Raw genomic sequence first — 20,416 nt, 5'->3', positions numbered from 1 at the left:
CTGCAAAGTGTTAACCGGAGATACTGTAAAAGTTTCAGGACAGGGAATGCAAATTTAATTATATCATAGTAGAAATGCTCTGCAGGGAAAATAAAGGGGTCGTATAGAATTAGCAAGACATGGTTGCTTTTTTTCTTAAAAAAAACAGCGCCACCCCTTTGCACAGGTTGTGTTTGGTATTGCAGAGCTGAACTGCCCTACCGGACTCCACCCTCAGACAGGTGTGGCACTGTTTTCCGGAAGGAAGCAGCCATGTTTTCTAACCCTGGAGAACCCCTTAAGGGCTCATGCACACGACCGTATGTATTTTGCGGTCCGCAAAAAACGGATCCGCATAAAATACTGATGACGTCCGCGTGCATTCCTTATTTTGCGGAATGGAACAGCTGGTCCCTAATAGAACAGTACTATCCGTGTCCGTAATGCGGACAATAATAGGACATGTTCTATTTTTTTGCAGAACGGAAATACGGACATACGGAAGCGGAATGCACACGGAGTAACTTCCGTTTTTTTTTTTGCGGACCCATTGAAGTGAATGGTTCCGCATACGGTCCGCAAAAATAACGGAACGGACACGGAAAGGAAATACGTTTGTGTGCATGAGCCCTAAGGGTGCTGATAGTTTAGACACAGAGAGCAATGTTTGACGGGTGTCCGGCGGAACATTCTGCAGATGTTATGGAGAGAGGGAAGCAATGCTCTGCAGATAGGGTGGAAAGGGTGCGCGAAATAGCCTAGACGGGTAATCGAGAGTCGGCCCATAGTGCAGGTAAGAAGAGCAATGGTCTGCAGACTGGATAAGGGACAATCTGCAGATAACAAGGACAAGGTGAGCGACGGGGAAAGTAACAGTCTGCAGATTCAATAGACAATGAGCAGAATGGGCGATGGGTATCTAGTGTGATAATCTGCAGATGTCACGAACATAGGGATGCAATGCTCTGCAGACTGGATAAGGGACAATCTGCAGATACCAAGGACAAGGTGAGCGACGGGGAAAGTAACAGTCTGCAGATTCAATAGACAATGGGCGATGGGTATCTAGTGCGACAATCTGCAGATGTCATGGACAGAGGGTATAGTATACTTTGCAGGTACGGTATAGAGGGGAGACATGAGAGCAATGCTCTGCAGATAGCACTTCAGGTAGAGCATTGTGTGGACCTGTACAGAGCTGGAAAGTATGTGACCCCGCTGTGGCGCAGCATAGGTTTACGAAAAAAAATAACAACAACCCAGATATTCGCCCCGGGTCAGGGCAGGTACCTAGAACGGTACCCAGTCAAGTTCATGATACCCACATATACCCCTCCCCCACCCCTCCCATATGGCTGTGTGTGAATTGTGCCCACGGTGCATATACGAAAAGTCACAACATGCATAGAACGGCCCTTGTAATGCCCATGGCGAGCCTGCATTTGGCGCCGTCGCCTACCTGAATACGCCCCGGCCTTACCCCACTGTATTGCCACGGACCTGATTTTGCTGTCGTCGGCCGCACAATGATTGTACAACAATCGCACAATGAAGGTCGTCCCTCAGCAAGAATCGCACAATGACACGGAAGAAATAAAAAAAGAAAGGGGGGCTGTGCTCCTCGCCTTCCGGCTGTCTGTATCGTCCTCGCAGGCGGTGGGCACAGTGGGCTGGTGGCATGCAGCGGTGGCAAGGATGGTACTTGTCATGGCCTTAGACATGAAGGCCGACGAGAAAGGAAGAAGAAAATCTGTGTCCCTGAGTCAGAAGCTCGTACGGAGGGCCCCCCCATCCTTGTAGGGGGGCACGGCCCGCCACCCCGCTCTATTATGCATAGTCGCCATAACCAGCACCTTAACCTGCTCGGCACGTAGAACCGGAACACATTGCCCCTCCATTTATACAGTGCTGTACATATATACACACCTACATGCTGTACCTATATACACACATACATAACATCATATACAAGGCTGTGCGTACATCCACAGGGCGCTGCATAGTCATATACATGGCGGTGCCTACCGCTCTATACTGTGCTGTGCATACGTCGTGTAGGTATATATACAAGGCTGTGCATAAATATACTGTACATAGCTCTGTGCCCCCTATACAAGTCTCGCTATCTACACGTCTGTACACACATCTCCATGCCAGGCTCTGTACACACGTGTGCAATGTGTCTCAGTTCCATATGCAAGGACCCCCCCGCGATACATGTATACAGAATAATATGTGCATAGATTGCCTCTCAATTTGTGCATCACTCAAGACTATAGAATTGTCCGTCCAGTGAGAACCAAGGTTTGTGTGCATTCTGTGTACACGATGTGTGTAGTGCGAAGGTATATGTATGCTGTGTACATGATGTGTGTATACTGTGTACACGATGTGTGTGTATAGTGCGAGGGTATATGTATTCTGTGTACACGATGTGTGTGTGTAGTGCGAGGGTATATGTATGCTGTGTACATGATGTGTGTATACTGTGTACATTGTGTGTGTGCATTCTGTGTGCATGGTGTGTGTGCATGATGTGTGTGCATTGTGTGTGTGCATTCTGTGTGCATCGTGTGTGTGCATTCTGTGTACATGGTGTGTGTGCATTCTGTGTGTGCATTCTGTGTACATGGTGTGTGTGCATTCTGTGTGTGCATTCTGTGTGCATGATGTGTGTGCATTCTGTGTGCATGGTGTGTGTGCATTCTGTGTGCATGGTGTGTGTGCATTCTGTGTGCATGGTGTGTGTGCATTCTGTGTGCATGGTGTGTGTGCATTCTGTGTACATCGTGTGTGTGCATTCTGTGTGCATGGTGTGTGTGCATTCTGTGTGCATGGTGTGTGTGCATTCTGTGTGTGCATTCTGTGTACATCGTGTGTGTGCATTCTGTGTGCATGGTGTGTGTGCATTCTGTGTGCATGATGTGTGTGCATTGTGTGTGTGCATTCTGTGTGCATCGTGTGTGTGCATTCTGTGTGCATCGTGTGTGTGCATTCTGTGTGCATCGTGTGTGTGCATTCTGTGTGCATGATGTGTGTGCATTGTGTGTGTGCATTCTGTGTGCATCGTGTGTGTGCATTCTGTGTGCATCGTGTGTGTGCATTCTGTGTGCATCGTGTGTGTGCATTCTGTGTGCATCGTGTGTGTGCATTCTGTGTACATGGTGTGTGTGCATTCTGTGTGCATCGTGTGTGTGCATTCTGTGTGCATCGTGTGTGTGCATTCTGTGTGCATCGTGTGTGTGCATTCTGTGTACATCGTGTGTGTGCATTCTGTGTGCATCGTGTGTGTGCATTCTGTGTACATCGTGTGTGTGCATTCTGTGTGCAGGGTGTGTGTGCATTCTGTGTGCAGGGTGTGTGTGCATTCTGTGTGCAGGGTGTGTGTGCATTCTGTGTGTGCATTCTGTGTGCATGGTGTGTGTGCATTCTGTGTACATCGTGTGTGTGCATTCTGTGTACATCGTGTGTGTGCATTCTGTGTACATCGTGTGTGTGCATTCTGTGTGCAGGGTGTGTGCGCAGTGTAAGAGTGTATGTATTCTGTGTACATGATATATGTGTGTGCAGTGTAAGGGTATATGTATTCTGTGTATAAAATGTTGTGTGTACATGATATGTGTGTGTAGTGTGACTACAATGTGTGCAGTGTGTATGTGTAGCATTAGGATGCGTGTGTATTCCATGTACATAATGTGGGTGTATAATCTGTGTACATGGTGTGTGTGCAGTGTGAGGGAGTGTATACTCCGTGTGTGTGTCTGTAGGATGGACTGCTGAGGATGTGACACAGCGTAGGGCAGGACAGTTCCCAGTAACCAGATTGCATAACTCCTAGGCCTCTTGCACACGACCGTGTGGCTTTTTCAGTATTTTGCAGTCCGCAAAAAACTGATCCGCAAAAAATACAGATGACATTCCGTTTTTTGCGGAAGGGAACAGCTGGCCCCTGATAGAACAGTACTATCCTTGTCCCTTATGCGGACGATAATAGGACATGTTCTATCTTTGAACGGAAAAGGAATGCATACGGAGTACATTCAGGTTTTTTTGCGGACCTATTGAAATGAATGGTTCCGTATACGGAACGCAAAAAAACGGAACGGAAATGGAAAAAAAAACGTTTGTGTGCAAGAGGCCTTAGGCTGTTTCTTACTGGCTCCTATGAAAGAGGAAAACCTGATAGAAAGAGTCCTAGTGACTTCTGGAGAAGAAGAATCCAAGTGTGTGCAAAAAGCGTGAATGAAGATGATGAAACCTTTCCACCTACATATCTACACCCACAGACCCTCTGTATCCGTGGAGGTCCTAGGTTACCCCTTAGGCCTCATGCACACGGCCGTTGTTTGGGTCTGCATCCGAGATGCCGTTTTGGCGGCTCGGATGCGGAGACATTCACTTCAATGGGGCCGCAAAAGATGCAGACAGCACTCCGTGTGCTGTCCGCATCCGTTGCTCCGTTCCGCGGCCCCGCTAAAATAATATAACATGTCCTATTCTTGTCCGCGCTTTGCGGACAAGAATAGGCATTTATATTGACGGACGCCCGTTCCGTTCCGCAGATTGCAGAAGGCACACAGGCGGCTTCCGTTTTTTGCGGATTCACGGTTTGCGGACCGCAAAAAAACGGAACGGTCGTGTGCATGAGGCCTTAAACTAACATTCAAGGTCTGTGATGGTCTTCACACTCTCTATCTTGACCTTCAGGGTCTCTGAAGGGTTCACTTCTTACACCCATAACTGACTTTCAGGATCTACAAAGGGTCTTACATCCCATAAACTGACCTTAAGGTTTTGTAAAGGTTCTACCACCCCACAACTGACCTTCAGTTACCCCATAACCTTACCTTAACGCCGTAAGTGACCTTCAGTTACCCCATAACCCAACCTTCGGGATCTACAAAGGTTCTGACACCCAACAACTAACCTTCAGTTACCTCATAACCTGATCTTCATGATCTCTGAAGGTTCCTACACCCCATAACTGACCTTCACTTACCCCATAACTTGACCTTCGGGATCTACAAAGGTTCTGACACCCAACAACTAACCTTCAGTTACCTCATAACCTGATCTTCATGATCTCTGAAGGTTCCTACACCCCATAACTGACCTTCACTTACCCCATAACTTGACCTTCGGGATCTACAAAGGTTCTGACACCCGGAAACTGACCTTCAGTTACCCCATAACCTGATCTTCATGATCTCTGAAGGTTCATAACCCCCATAACTGACCTTCGGTTACCCCATAACATGACCTTCAGGATCTACGAAGGTTCTTGCACCCAATAACTGACCTTCAGTTGACCCATTGCCTGACCTTCAGGGCCTCTGAAGGTTCTTCCACCCCATAACTGACCTTCAGTTACCCCATAATCTGATATTCCGGATCTCTGAAGGTCTTTACACCCTATAACTGACCTTCAGTTACCCCATAACTTGACTTTCAGTATCTGTGATGGTCCTGACCCCTTATGACCTGCCTTAACCCATCTTGATGTGGTCACAGAATGAAATGAAAACCCCACTCCACCAAGTGTGACTGCCCCCTGCACTGCCATGTTTTACCTTCCGCGAGGGTCCTTTCACCAACCAGGGGCACTGCACTGGCAAGTGACAACTATGACAAGTGACTTCTGGTACATCTGGTGGTCACTTTCCTTCTACTGCATGGTGGTCGGGTATAACACAGTCCTAGTCCGGAGCCTCCACACAAAGCATTAAGGTCCAGATTATGCTGACTACACTCTCCTGCCAGGAACTACTACCCCCATCAGTACCTAGTAGAATTGATATGTGCTTTTAATACGCCAGTTTCTTTTAACCCTTTCATTCGGTTGCCATGTATTACGGGTGCTGTGGGGGACAGTGGTCTGACATGGAGTACAGATGCCATGGGCAATGGAGGCGACTCAAGTTGTGCTGTATTGGATGAGGGAAGCGTGTTTGCTGCCGTGAGGCTGTTGTGCAGTAGCAGTGGACTTTGTTGTCCCGGTGTGTGTTTTGTCGGATGGCTTCTGCTGTCCTGGTGGAGATGGATTGATTGTCCTGATGTGAGGTGTTCGTGTGGTGTCACAGTGTTTCTGGAGACGGTATACCGGACCCTACAAGCTGGAAATCCTGACAGTCTCCTGATAGTATCTGGCGGTGACGCTGGAGTTCCTCACGACGCCGGCGTTTGGTGACGAGGGCTCGTCCGGAGTGTTGGCAGGTGGCGTCGGGATGCTGATAATGGCCGCCGTTAGATCGGTCGTCTCGCAGTTCAGCTTCAGGCTTTTGGCGTTGAGGCTGGAGCGGCTAAAAGAAGACGAGACCAGGAGTGGGTGAGACACAGGAGAAGCATTGACCGTGCACCCCCCCCCCCCCCATAGCTTATAAAGTTCGGGAGCATTATAAGACTCATTGCTGACACAACGCTAATGCCTGAGAGAGCAGTCGCTGCCAGGTCCTACAGGGCCCCAATGCCACATTAGGAGAAACCCGTATTCTAAATGATAGATGGGGGCCCGGCTACGGATTTCGTATTGGGCCCCAGAAGCTTCGCCTCTGACTGCAGTCGGCCTCTCCTCTCTTGAAATGGCTGACAACAGGGAGCAGTAGAACTGCGCAGTGAATGAACATAACAGGGATGGTCAACCTGCGGCTCTCCAGCTGTTGTAAAACTACAACTCCTCTTCTGTAGGCTGATAGCTGTGGGAATGCTGGGAGTTGTAGTTTGGAGAGAAGCTGGGAATGTGACCTGGCCCGGTTTTGCGGGTAGTGGCAGAAGGGTTTGGAGCCCCCCGGAGGTGTCCAAGGACCAGGTACGACTGCTGCCTCTGCATCCCCTATAGCTACACCCATGGGGTCACACTGTGCCACTGCTGCCCAATCATACCGATATGGCAGGGATCAGCAACCTTCGGCACTCCAGGTGCTGTGAAACTACAACTCCCAGTATTCACACTTGTCTGTTCCTGTAGCTCCCACTGAAGTGAAAGGAGGATTCTGGGAGTTGTAGTTTCAGAACAGCTGCAGTGACGGAGGTTGGGGTGTGGCGGTTGTGCTCATGCTTTTGGAAGCTGCATCCTACGATGGCTCCGGGGACTTACCTTTAAGTCGCAGATGTGGCCTTAGTGATGCCACAGACGGGTGTCTGGAAAAGACTATAGAAGAGGTGGCACCAGAAGCTGCAGTACCGGGCAGAGGTGCTGAGGTGTCCATTAGTCGCCCCCCCGTTCTGCACATTTTTCCGCATTGCTCGTATTCATTATTAATGCATTTATTTAAGACATAACTTTCCTCCCTACGGCTCTGGCAGCGGGCGGTGCTGTGGACACTGCGATTGCTGCCTCGGCGGTATTGGATTTCGGCCTCTGCTTTGTGCGGTGTAATGGCTGAGCGCATTTTGTGATCTAGAAGTGATTGTATAGAGCAGGGATCAGCAACCTTCGGCACTTATGTACGGAGTTGGAAGATGTTGCCGATCGCTCTTGCTGGGAGCTTGTAAGTAGTTTCCTGCCTGTAGAGGGCGCACCATGGCTGTGTACGTGAGGGGCGTACGTTGGGAAAGGGCAATAACTACTGGTGACAACTCGTAGGGATGGTCAAGGCAATGTATGCTGTTACTGCCGGCTAAAGGTGGATGGTCCTGTTGTGAGCATTAAAAAGGAGGCCTGCTGTGACTACTGGGGATATGGAGGGGGCCTGCTGTGACTACTGGGGATATGGAGGGGGCCTGCTGTGACTACTGGGGATATGGAGGGGGCCTGCTGTGACTACTGGGGATATGGAGGGGGCCTGCTGTGACTACTGGGGATATGGAGGGGGCCTGCTGTGACTACTGGGAGAAATAGAGGCCTATTCAGTGACCACCTGGGAAGTGGAGGGGGTGCAGTGACTACTGGGGATATGGAGGCAGCTGCTGTGACTACTAGGGAAGTGGAGACGACTGCTGTGACTACTAGGGAAGTGGAGACGACTGCTGTGACTACTAGGGAAGTGGAGACGACTGCTGTGACTACTAGGGAAGTGGAGACGACTGCTGTGACTAGTAGGGAAGTGGAGATGGCTGCTGTGACTACTAGGGAAGTGGAGACGGCTGCTGTGACAACTAGGGAAGTGGAGGCGACTGCTGTGACGACTAAGGAAGTAGAGGCGGCTGCTGTGACTACTAGGGAATTAGAGACGACTGCTGTGACTACTAGGGAAGTGGGGATGGCTGCTGTGACTACTAGGGAAGTGGGGATGGCTGCTGTGACTACTAGGGAAATGGAGATGGCTGCTGTGACTACTAGGGAAGTGGGGATGACTGCTGTGACTACTAGAGAAATGGAGATGGCTGCTGTGACTACTAGGGAAATGGAGATGGCTGCTGTGACTACTAGGGAAGTGGGGATGGCTGCTGTGACTACTAGGGAATTAGAGACGCCTGCTGTGACTACTATGGAAGTGGGGACGGCTGCTGTGACTACTAGGGAAGTGGGGATGGCTGCTGTGACTACTAGGGAAGTGGGGATGGCTGCTGTGACTACTAGGGAAGTGGGGACGGCTGCTGTGACTACTAGGGAATTAGAGACGCCTGCTGTGACTACTAGGGAAGTGGGGACGGCTGCTGTGACTACTAGGGAAGTGGGGATGGCTGCTGTGACTACTAGGGAAGTGGGGACGGCTGCTGTGACTACTAGGGAAGTGGGGACGGCTGCTGTGACTACTAGGGAAGTGGGGATGGCTGCTGTGACTACTAGGGAAGTGGGGACGGCTGCTGTGACTACTAGGGAAGTGGGGACGGCTGCTGTGACTACTAGGGAAGTGGGGATGGCTGCTGTGACTACTAGGGAAGTAAAGACGGCTGCTGTGACTACTAGGGAAGTGGGGACGGCTGCTGTGACTACTAGGGAAGTGGAGATGGCTGCTGTGACTACTAGGGAAGTGGAGACGACTGCTGTGACTACTAGGGAAGTAAAGACGGCTGCTGTGACTACTAGGGAAGTGGGGATGGCTGCTGTGACTTGCCGGCTGGCACTGCTAATGGGGGCATTCTCTACCTGGCAATGTTAATGAGGGCTCTCTGTTGGTGGCACTGTTTTATGAGGGTACACTCAGGCTTGCAGTGTTCATGGTGGTACTTTCTGGCTGACACTATTCAAGGGGGTACTCTCTGGCTGGTACTGCTAATGGGGGCTCTCTCTTAACAGCAATGTTTATGGGAGGAACTCCTTCTGGCACTGTTCATGGGGGCACTTTCTGCATGGCACTGTTTATGGACTTAGACTTGGCACTCCTAATTGGGAACTGCTAATGGGGGCACTCTCTGGCTTGCACTGTTTATGGGAGCACTTTCTGGCTGACACTCTTCAAGGGGGCACTCTCTGCATGGCACTGTTCATGGGGCACTCTTAACTTGGGGCAATCTCCTTCTGGCATTGCTAATGGGGGCATTCTCTACCTAGAAATGTTAATGAGGGCTCTCTGTTGGTGGCACTGTTTTATGGGGGCACTCTATGGCCTGCACTGTTCATGGGGGTATTTTCTGGCTGACACTCTTGTTGGGGGCACTCTCTGGTTGGCACTGCTAATGGAGGCTCTTTTAACGGCAATGTTTATGGGGGGAACTCCTTCCGGCACTGTTCGTGGGGGAACTCTCTGCATGGCAAAGTTCATGGTCTTGGACCTGGCACTCTTATATGGGGGCAGTCTCCTTCTGGCACTCTTCATGGGGCACTCAGTGGCTAGATTGGCTAATGGAGCAATCTCTACCTGGCAACGTTAAGGGGTGTTCTCTCATGAGAGCACTGCTCATGGGGGCACTCTCTGGCTTGCACAGTTCATGGGGGTGCACTTTCTAGCTGACACTCTTCAAGGGGGCACTCTCTGGTTGGTAATGTTATTGGGGGCACTCTCTGGTTGGTAATGTTATTGGGGGCACTCTCCTTCAGGCACTGTTCATGGAGGCATTCTCTACCTGGCAATGTTAATGGGGGACACTCTTTTGATGGCACTGTGCATGGGTGCACTCTCTGGCTGGCAGTGTTATTGGGGGCACTCTATGGTTAGCATTATTAGGCTACATCTATACAATTGCATAAGTATGAGCGCCCTTTTATAATGGAGGCACTAGCCACACAAGCACAACATGCCTGACTCCATGCATCTGTGAACCACAGAAGTCAATGCGTAGTTCAGGCACCATTTGGTAGTCGGTTGTCAGGAGCCTAAGGTAATGGTCAGCACCGGTGGAGGGGGCGTCCTATGTGACGTGGTGCTCACCTCTGGCTGAGACCCTTCTGTACATGCAGGGTTTCCAGCTCTTGCATGCTGCCACGACTGACGGAGACAGTGGAGTTAGCAAGTCGTATGGCACGGCGCTTGGCTCTTCGTGGGCAGCAAGACGTGGTTAGACCCTGCTGCGAGGAGATGGAGGTGCTGCGGCTGGTCCGATACCCGAAGGACTCGGTCATTAGCGCTTCGCTGTAGTTGTGCTCATCGGTAAACTCATGGCACTGGGGAGAAGAAGAAGAGAGGGAGACAGCAATACAAGCTCAGAGCCCGACCATCAAGCACTGGATGTGGAGACCTAACCTACGCTAGAGGGGTGCTCTACGAGCAGCTGCACTCAAGGTCAGAATGCTCAATGCCAAGCGTCTGCTGGAGCGGTGTAAAGCATGTGGTCACTGGAACGTGTTCTGTGGAGGGATGGATCACGCTTTGCTATCTGGCGGTGATGGATGAGTCTGGATTTGGCACATGTGAAAAGAAGGCTGTGGTGGAGGAGGGGGTCTTTATGATCTCACAGGACCCCCGTGTGAGAGGGGTTGGGACCACATGGATTTGTCTATAGATCCTTACCGTGGTCTTCTCCAGACAGTGCAGCAGGTGATGATGCTGGAGTTCGAAGGCCGAGCGGTTCTTCACACAAAGGGCGTGAGCCTCAGTGTCCTCCTGGAAGGAAGCAAAGAAGACTGAGAACCCCTCCGAACCCAGTGGAAACTACCACTCCCAGCATGCTCTGACAGCAGTGATCTGCAGCTCAGCCCTCTTCAGCTGTTGCAAATCTATAACTCCTAGCGTGCCAAGAGACTCATCAGCTACTGAAAAACTACAACCCTCAGCATACCCTGACAGCAGGGTCTCTAACTTGAGGCCTTCCAGCTGCTTAAAAAAACTACATCCCCCAGCATCCCCTGACAGCAGTGGTCTCTAACTTGAGGCCTCCCAGCTGCTGAAAAACTACAACCCCCAGCATGCCCTTACAGCAGTGGTCTCTAATTTGTGGGTGTTCAGCTATTGCAAAACTACAACTCCCAGCATGCCCTGCAGCTGTCTTCAACTTGTGGCTCTCCAGCTTTTGCAAAACTACAACTCCCAGCATGCCCCGACAGCAGTGGTCACTAACTTGTGGCTGTTTAGCTGTTGAAAAACTACAACTCCCAGCATTCCCTAACAGCAGCTGTTTCCAACTTGTTGCAAAACTACAACTCCTAGCATCTCCTGACAGCTGGAGAGCCAAAGGCTGGAGGTCACTGATCTACAGGATACAAGCAAACATCGAATCACTTTGCAAATATCTTACTCACCTTGTACACGTCTTACTACAATCACATCCAGAGCTGCATTTAGAATTCTGCCAAATTCCTCAGATCTGCAACTAGGTAATGTCTGCAGAGAAAACATTTAACTGTCCCCTGCTGTGCCAATACAGGGCATGCTCTGAGGAGATGGATTGACGTGACAAGAAACCGAAATGTCGCTACAGCTCTGGGTGTGATTGGAGCATAAAATATTAGGGACAAGATACGATCAGTCCAAGGCAGGTTAAACATTTGCACAGTTACCTAATTCCAACTGTAGAATAAAACTGTAAAAACAATAGGTTAACAAATGCAAATTACCCCGCTTCATTTACCTGGTACAGACATTACTCTAATCACAACCAGAGCTGCATTCAGAATTCTGTTGATTTCCTTACAACTTGTCTTGTGAGAGCCTACCTATTTAGCGTCTGCATAGAATACATGTGTCGATACAAGGCGTGCTGTGCTGTGGACGGATTTGAAGTGGCAGCCAACAGATTTGTTGCTGCAGCTCTGGGTGTGACTGGAGTATAAAGTATTCCTGAAGGTCTATGGAAGTTGAGTTAATTTTTTGCACACTAAAACTAATATCAATACAGTGCATTATGGGATTTCAGAACTGCCATTGAAGCTTGGGGTGTGATTAGAGTATAAAACATTAAATAACTCAAAAACCGTACAAGAGATGCCCTTTAAGTCCGTACTGAGCAGTCATGCTATTGTCCTGCTGCTGTCCGCCACCCCTTACCTCCAGGCCGCCGCTCTCTTTGTAACGCAGGAAGGCGTTGGTCGTGTTACTTTTCGCCAATCTGATCCTGGCCAATCGGATTTTCTGCGAAAAGAAATGACACAGTCAGTATTCGGGGGGCGCTGTTGCATTAACGTCTATGGAAAGTATCTGCTGCAACAGTGGTGAGAAGTGGTACTGCAAGCTGTCAAAAAGAACATTTCAAAAAGACTTGACAAAAACAACCCCATGACTTCTTAAAGGAGATGTCTGAGACTACGGATACAAGTCTGCTTTCTCTTGTCACAGACGCCTCTCTTGTCTTTACCCTGTGTCTGGTATGGCAGCTCAGTCCCATTCGTTTAAATGGGTCTGAGCTGCAATACCAGTCGCAGCCTAGGGGAAAGAGAGGCGCTGTGTCTAGAAAAAAGCAGATTTGTGTCAAAAACAGCGCCACCCCAGTCCAAAGGTTAGGTGTGGTATTGCAGCTCCGCCCCATACACTACAATGGAGCCTAGCTGCAATACCAGACTCTGCCAATGGGCAGGTGTGGCGCTCATTTTTGCATTATTCAGGGGGGGCCCGTGGGATCTTACCTGCTGTGCCCGCCGCTTGTCGGCTCTCTGGTTTTGGTGGTAAATACGGCTGAAATTCGATACGATGACAGGGACTGGCAGTGCAATCACCAGCACACCACTAAGGGAGCAAATGGAGCCAAAGATTTTCCCGGCTATGGTGTCTGGTACCATGTCTCCATACCTGGGGGAAGAGGAAAGGCGACTATAACCAGGCGGCTAATCACTGCGCTCTAACTTAAAGGGAATGTCGACTGCGACCCTTATCCAAATCCCCTGCAGGGTCACAGATGATAGAATCCTGCTTCCTGAAGGCACCACTAGAGGGAGCTAATGAGCTGGATTGGCTTCAATAAATAAACCAGTATGCAGAAAGCTCTAGAGCTCCCTCTAGTGGTGGCTGCAGGCAGGAAGAATTATATCCTTTCGTTCTATGCAGGAGATTTTTGGAGCAATGTGTTGGATGTATTGTGATATTAATCAGCACATCATTTTGGACTTATCTAGATAAAAACTAAAAAAAACGAGCTACTCTCCCTTTAAGAAGGCGACACTTTCATGTGTATGCCGCATAACGAGACGAGATAATGAACTAATGATCCACTACATCAGAATATCACGTTGGCTGTGAAAGAGGTTTACCGTGGTGTGGTTTCGGGGTTATGACTGCAGTACCTCCTTTAGCCTGACTCAGAGGGGGCGCTGTTGCGCTCCGCACAGCCGCGCTTCTCAGCTCTCTCATTCATCTTCGGCCGTGTTCTTCGTCAGTAATGGCCGCCCTATTTTTGGCATCTCCACATTTTTTTTCCAAGACGTGTAAGAAATGGTTATTAATGAAAAGTGACACCGAGCAAAGGAAGATAATTAGAGCGTCGGCCTGTAATTAGATACGCACAGCAGCACAGAGTGTTTCAGAGCTGGAGCAGAAAACCCAATTACAGGCAGTGACCTGAGCCGGCATTAGACTAGTAAAGACAGGGCTGTCAGTGACAGAGCCGTGATGGGAGGAGGGCGCGGGAGGTCAGCAGCACAGAGTGTTTCAGGAAAGACGCAGGCTCATCTTGTAGGAGGAAGTGTGAGTGAGGCCCCGGCTGCATGTGCCAAGGGCAGTGCCCTGATGGGGAAGAGGGGACAGGAGATAGGGCAGGATGCAGGTGGGCAGAAAAGGAACAAGGCCAAGAGTATTTCAGGCAGCGCTATTGAGAATGATGCGGCTTGTGCAAGTGGCAGTGTCCTGATCGGGAAGAGAAGGTGGGAGATAGAGAAGAACACAGGCAAGCAGGAGAAGGGACAGTGTCTCACAGCAGCACATAGTGTTTCAGGCAGCAGTCTGCTCATCTTGTAGGAGGCAGTGTTATTGAGAATGGCATGGCATGTGCCAGGGGCAGTGCCCTGATGGAGAAGAGATGACGGAAGATAGGGGAGGACAGACAGGCAGGGGAAAAGACAGTGCCTCACAGCAGCACAGAGTATTTTAGGGGCAGCACGTTTATGTTGTAAGCGGCAGTGCTACTGAGGTCCAAGCTGCTGGTGCCAGGGCCAGCACCCTGATGGGAAGAGAGATCGGGCAGGACACAGGCAGGCAGGGGAAGGGACAGTCTCTCACAGCAGCACAGAGTATTTTAGGTGGAAGTATGCCTATGTTGAAGAGGGGAGGGGGTTAGTGGAGAACAGAGGAAGGGACAGTGTCTCACAGCAGCACAAAGTATTTTAGGAAGCAGTCTGCTCATGTTGTACTAGGCAGTGTTGCATGTGCAATGATGTGATAGGAAGGTAAATGGGGGACACCACTAACAGGCATTGAAAGGAGCATCCTATAGCAGCACAGAGTATTTCAGGAGATGACTGTGCTCACCTGGCAGGAGGCAGTGTTAGCGATGCCAAGGCTGTGTGCCAAAGGAGCAGCACCCAGACAGGAAGAAGGGGAAAGGAGACAGGGGAGGACAGAGACAAGCTGGAAAGGAGTAAAGTCTCACAGCAGCACAGAGTATTTCAGGCAGCAATGCGCCTACCTTGCCCAGGAGGCAGTGTCAGTGGAGACAAGTCTGGATGTGGCTGGTGAGGCAGTAGCTATAGGGGATGCAGATAACCCGGGCCTGGTGACAGGTGGTGGCTTCTGATACAAATCGGCAGGGGAAAGAAGCATGGTCACACAGCAGCACAGAGTATTTCAGGAGATGACTGTTGCTTATGTTACTGAAGACAGGGGAACGTGGAGGACAAGTGACAGGAGGGGGAGAACGGAGACGCATCATACAGACCTAGCAAACGGGTGAAGATCAACAGCCTCTCCATGAGGTATGAAATCCCTGCGCAGGTCATTAGCGCCCCCTGTGGTTCCCTCCAGGGAAGTCCAATGATTGCACATTATAAAGCGCGTCGGCGCTCAGAACTGACTGCAGTTATCTATCAGCCGAGTCGGCAACCTCCAGGCAAAGCAATTACCAGCCCCCCCGGAACACAGCGGGAAATATCCAATTTATAAGACGTGCGCTCTTCTTGTGGGGAGTCGTTAGATATGTCGCTCTGACCGCAAATGGTTAAATTGGTCGCAGATGAGAATTTTAAAGGGGTTTTTGAGATTAGGAAAAAATGGCTGCTCACTTCCATAAACAGCGCCTACTGGGCTAAACTGCATTACCAGGCACAGCCACAGGACAAAAGTGGCGCTGTATCTGGAAGATCGAGGCTATTGGGGTTCAACTGCAATACCGGGTACAGCCACTGGGCAAGAGTGGTGCTGTTTATAGTAGGAAGAAGCCATTGGGACTGAGCTGCCATACCAGGTACAGCCACTGGGCAAAAGTGGCGCTGTTTATAGAAGAAAGCAGTCATTGGTTGTGAGCTGCAATACCTGGCATCGCCACAGGGCAAAAGTGGCGCTGTTTATAAAAAAAAACACCTATGTTTTCCTGCTGTCATAACCGTTGATTAAGGGAGAACCCCTTCTCTAACTGAGGTGCTGCAGGCCATCGGTGGAGGGAAGCTGCAGATGGTTGTACATTTAGACCCCTGCAGGACAAATATGGTATTGCATAATGTCCATTTAAATCAACGGGTACCATTAATACAAAGTTGCGCTGAGTCCTCCTTAGCAGGGGGCGCTGTTTGCAGTGGCTATAGTTTAGGTGGCTGGGGATGGGGGGGGTTAACCCTTTAAGAACATGATATACATAAGTCACTAAACGTGTTGTCCATGTGGAAGCGGGGTGCCCGAGGGATGACAGGGATGCCTGTGAGTGTGTGTGACACTGCCGCTCATCCTGCCGGGCTCGTCAGTACAGAGCAGGCGATGTAACCAGACAGGCTCACGCAAGCAACAAAAGGAAGAGAAACCCTGAATCCTTGGCTTCCAGCAAAGCAGATAATGATATGGACATGTCTCCCTCGCCACGCGATGACGGACGACCGGAATTTAATAAAAAAAACTCCTTTAGAAAAGTTCTAGAGTCGTTTACAGACAAGGTGGACAAGAAAAGATAAATGTTCTTGTTCTATTTACAGAACTTGTCTTGATAGGGAAGCAGTTTGTGCTCCAGAGCTGCTCTTCCTATTGGAGATAGGAACTTGCAGCCATGAAATAAAGTTCTAGGTCCCATCAACCTCTGAGTGCAGCTCTGAAGCTCCTATCCATACCAGGGGCCCCTCAGGCTCCAGGGCCCAGTGCACCCCCTATAAATGCTCCTCCTCCCTCCACGGCGATCTCTGTACAGAGCATGCTCACAACACTTCCCGAGAAGGGAGATCTCTGACCGGCTATCGTTATGGAGGCGCTCTCACAAGGAAACCATTTTACTACTTCGCTGCTCTCCGGAGTCCGCCAGACAGACAGGGACCCCCCATAACATCCACAGGGCACATGGACCACAAGGACTGTTCTACCTGCATTACGTTCATTGCCTGCACCTTTCTACACTGTGCTTCAATTCATGCTTCAGATCTCTGCTTGCTGCCAGTGAATGAAATATTACAATTGTATTATCTTCTATACATCATACACTACAACCCTCAACATGACCCGATCACTGAACATGACGCAGTATCATTTTATTATACTTGAAACACAGAACACTACTCCCCCCAACATGACCGACTATACTACAGTTCTGTTTTACTCAATACATAGGACACTACAACTCCCAACATGACCCGACCATAATACTGTTCTATTTTACCCAATACATAGGACACTACAACTCCCAACATGACCAGACCATAATACAGTTCTGTTTTATTCAATACATAGGACATTACAACTCCCAACATGACCCAGCCCTAATACAGTTCTATTTTATTCAATACATAGGACACTACAACTCCCAACATGACCCAGCCATAATACAGTTCTATTTTATTCAATACATAGGACACTACAACTCCCAACATAACCCAGCCATAATACAGTTCTATTTTATTTAATACATAGGACACTACCACTCCCAACATGACCCAGCCATAATAAAGTTCAATTTTATTCAATACATAGGACACTACAACTCCCAACATGACCAGACCCAATACATAGGACACTACAACTCCCAACATGACCAGACCATAATACAGTTCTGTTTTATTCAATACATAGGACACTACAACTCCCAACATGACCCAGCCCTAATACAGTTCTATTTTATTCAATACATAGGACACTACAACTCCCAACATGACCCAGCCATAATACAGTTCTATTTTATTCAATACATAGGACACTACAACTCCCAACATAACCCAGCCATAATACAGTTCTATTTTATTTAATACATAGGACACTACCACTCCCAACATGACCCAGCCATAATAAAGTTCAATTTTATTCAATACATAGGACACTACAACTCCCAACATGACCGAGCCATAATACAGTTCTATTTTATTTAATACATAGGACACTACAACTCTAAACATGACCCGACCATAATACAGTTCTATTTTACTCAATACATAGGATACTACAACTCCCAACACGATTTTACCACTGGATATCCCCACAATACAATCCTCTTATACGCTGTCAGAGAAAAACTACAACTCCCAGCTTGACCTGACCATAATTTCATTGTTTTACTTAATACATACAGCACTACAACTCCTAACAAGACCCCACCACTACTTGAAATATACTCTAAAAAGACCACACTACAACCCCCAACATGACCTGACCATAGCACAGCCCTGTTAGAACCTGTGGATCGGGGGACTCTCCGGTTACTCCTGTGTGAATGCTGCTTTGCTCTCCGGTAAGATGGCCGCCGCTCCCCTCTAGGAATCCATTACTAATTGGGTAATAATCACATCAACGTGCTATGTGGAAGCGATACGTGCGCTGTAAACGAGCACAGTTCCCGGACGCTGTAACATAATCCATGTGACGTGTGGCACAGCCCTTAGGTTATAAAGCGGAGCTACAGTTCAAAGCGGCATCTTACCGACCTCCGGGAGCCCAGAGTTCCCCTTTACCTGTTCAGAAACCTCCTCAGCCACCCAAAAATCCATCTAGTGTAAAACGGTAAATACTAGGCAGGGAGGAAGGGGATGAAGCTGCAGTCTTCTACCTCAGTCTGTCTGTGACTGCACGCTGTGAGAGGGGAGGAAGAGCAGCAGGGAGATTTGGATGTACTGCATCTAATATACATTGCATTCGAGCATCAGTGCTAGTATCGGGGGTGGAGGCTGGGGGTCATGGCACTGATCCTCAGACTGGTTATCAATATCAGATTTCACAATCGGCACCCCCAACTGATCAACTGTATCGGGCAGCTGCTGGCAACCATACAGTTGGCTCCTTAAAGGGGTTGTGCATGAATGGGGGAAGGGGGGTTGGCCAAACCTGTAAAGGGAAGCTTACTTATCGCCTCTGGCTCCCTGCTTCTTCTGCCCCTTTAAATCTATATTGGATATAGTACATCCAGATATCTTCCCCTGGCTGCTCCTCCTCCCCTCTCACAGCATGCAGTCACAGACAGGCTGAAGTAGAAGACCGCAGCTTCTTCTCCCTCATTCCTGTCTGGTATTTACAGTTTTACACTAGATTGTTATTTTTTTGGTGGCTGAGAAAGTTTCCAAAGAAGCAAATTGCAGATTCAGGCCAAGTTCCAGGAGAAGGACATTACAAGGCATCACAAGGTGCGGTCCGGCCAACTGAGGAAGGGAGGGGTTTGCCAAATCCCCCTGCATTCTTGCACAACCCCTTTAAATCCATATTCGATGTAGTAAGGCATCACAAGGTGCGCTCCGGCCAACTGAGGAAGGGAGGGGTTTGCCAAATCCCCCTACATTCTTGCACAACCCCTTTAAATCTATATTCGATGTAGTACATCCAGATATCTTCCCCTGGCTGCTCCTTCTCCCCTCTCACAGCGTGCAGTCACAGACAGACTGAAGGAAAATACTGCAGCTTCATCCCCCTCCTCCCTATCTAGTATTTACAGTTTTACACTAGATAAAAAAAAATTCGGGGTGGTTGAGGTTTCCAAAAGAGGAAATTTCAGATTCAGGCGAAGTTCCAAGAGAAGGACATTACAAGGTGTCACAAAGTGTGGTCCGGCCAAGTGAGGAAAGGAGGGGTTTGTCAAATCCCCCTACATTCTTGCACAACCCCTTTAACTCTGTATTGGATGTAGTACATACCGATATCTCCTCCTGGTTGCAACTTCCCCCCACTCACAGACAGACTGAAGGAAAATACTGCAGCTTCATCCCCCTCCTCCCGATCTAGTATTTACAGTTTTACACAAGAAGGTTTCCAAAGGAGAAAATCGCAGATTCAGTCCGAGTTCCAGGAGAAGGACATTACAAGGCGTCACAAAGTGCGGTCCGGCCAAGTGACAAAGGGAGGGGTTTGGCAAACCCCTCCTACATTCTTGCACAACCCATTTAACTCTGTATTGGACGTGGTACATCCAGATATCTTCCCCTGGCTGCTCCTCCTCCCCTCTCACAGCGTGCAGTCACAGACAGGCTGAGGGAAAATACTGCAGCTTCATCCCCCTCCTCCCGATCTAGTATTTACAGTTTTACACTAGTTGATTTTTTTTGGTGGCTGAGAAGGTTTCCAAAGGAGGAAATTTCAGATTCAGGCCGAGTTCCAGGAGAAGGATATTACGAGGCGTCATAAAGTGTGGCTGCAGCCTTCATTTTAGGATTCTCGGTACTAAAGAGAAACTTGGCAGAGTGCTCGTGTTCACATCTCAGCCGCGTTAAAACCATTATGCTGAAATACATTTAAAGGAGAACATAAGGGGGGGAGGGGGGAGCAACAGAGCGGATCGGTAACTCAGGCCATTACAGAGCCTCAGTAATTACATCGTCACAAGGTATAGCAAGCTCCTATTCACTGAGCTATGTTAGCGCCCCCTAGTGGCTGCATTATCATGAATAATTACATAGGGTCCAAATGGGGCTGTCTGGTTTAGAAAACCTATTGTCAGATACTCTATTAGGGAAGTCCGATCCGATAGATGGGGGGGGGGGAGGGGGTCCCTATTGGTCACAGCAGAGAATACGTCTTTCTGGAGGACCCGGCGCATTCATACATTATATGGACGTCCTATTGATTTATTGATTTGATACTGTAATACTTCA

General features: G+C 49.1%; 1 protein-coding gene across 1 annotated transcript in view; it reads right to left on the bottom strand.

The window, feature by feature from the left end:
* Nucleotides 1-5,178: 5,178 nt before the first annotated feature.
* Nucleotides 5,179-20,416, bottom strand: part of LOC122919325 (potassium voltage-gated channel subfamily D member 1-like) — a 41,538-nt gene continuing 26,300 nt past the window's right edge. Inside the window, exons 3-7 of the mRNA XM_044268282.1 lie at nucleotides 12,857-13,019; nucleotides 12,282-12,365; nucleotides 10,809-10,901; nucleotides 10,230-10,462; nucleotides 5,179-6,278 (exon numbers count right to left, since the gene is read on the bottom strand). Of these exons, the coding sequence (XP_044124217.1) occupies nucleotides 6,086-6,278; nucleotides 10,230-10,462; nucleotides 10,809-10,901; nucleotides 12,282-12,365; nucleotides 12,857-13,019 (766 nt within the window). The 3' untranslated portion in view covers nucleotides 5,179-6,085. The remainder of the gene's footprint in view (nucleotides 6,279-10,229; nucleotides 10,463-10,808; nucleotides 10,902-12,281; nucleotides 12,366-12,856; nucleotides 13,020-20,416) is intronic.

The sequence above is a fragment of the Bufo gargarizans genome, chromosome 9 (assembly GCF_014858855.1).
Source record: "Bufo gargarizans isolate SCDJY-AF-19 chromosome 9, ASM1485885v1, whole genome shotgun sequence".
Classification (NCBI taxonomy): Eukaryota; Metazoa; Chordata; class Amphibia; order Anura; family Bufonidae; genus Bufo; species Bufo gargarizans.
This window is presented reverse-complemented; position numbering and strand designations above follow the sequence as displayed.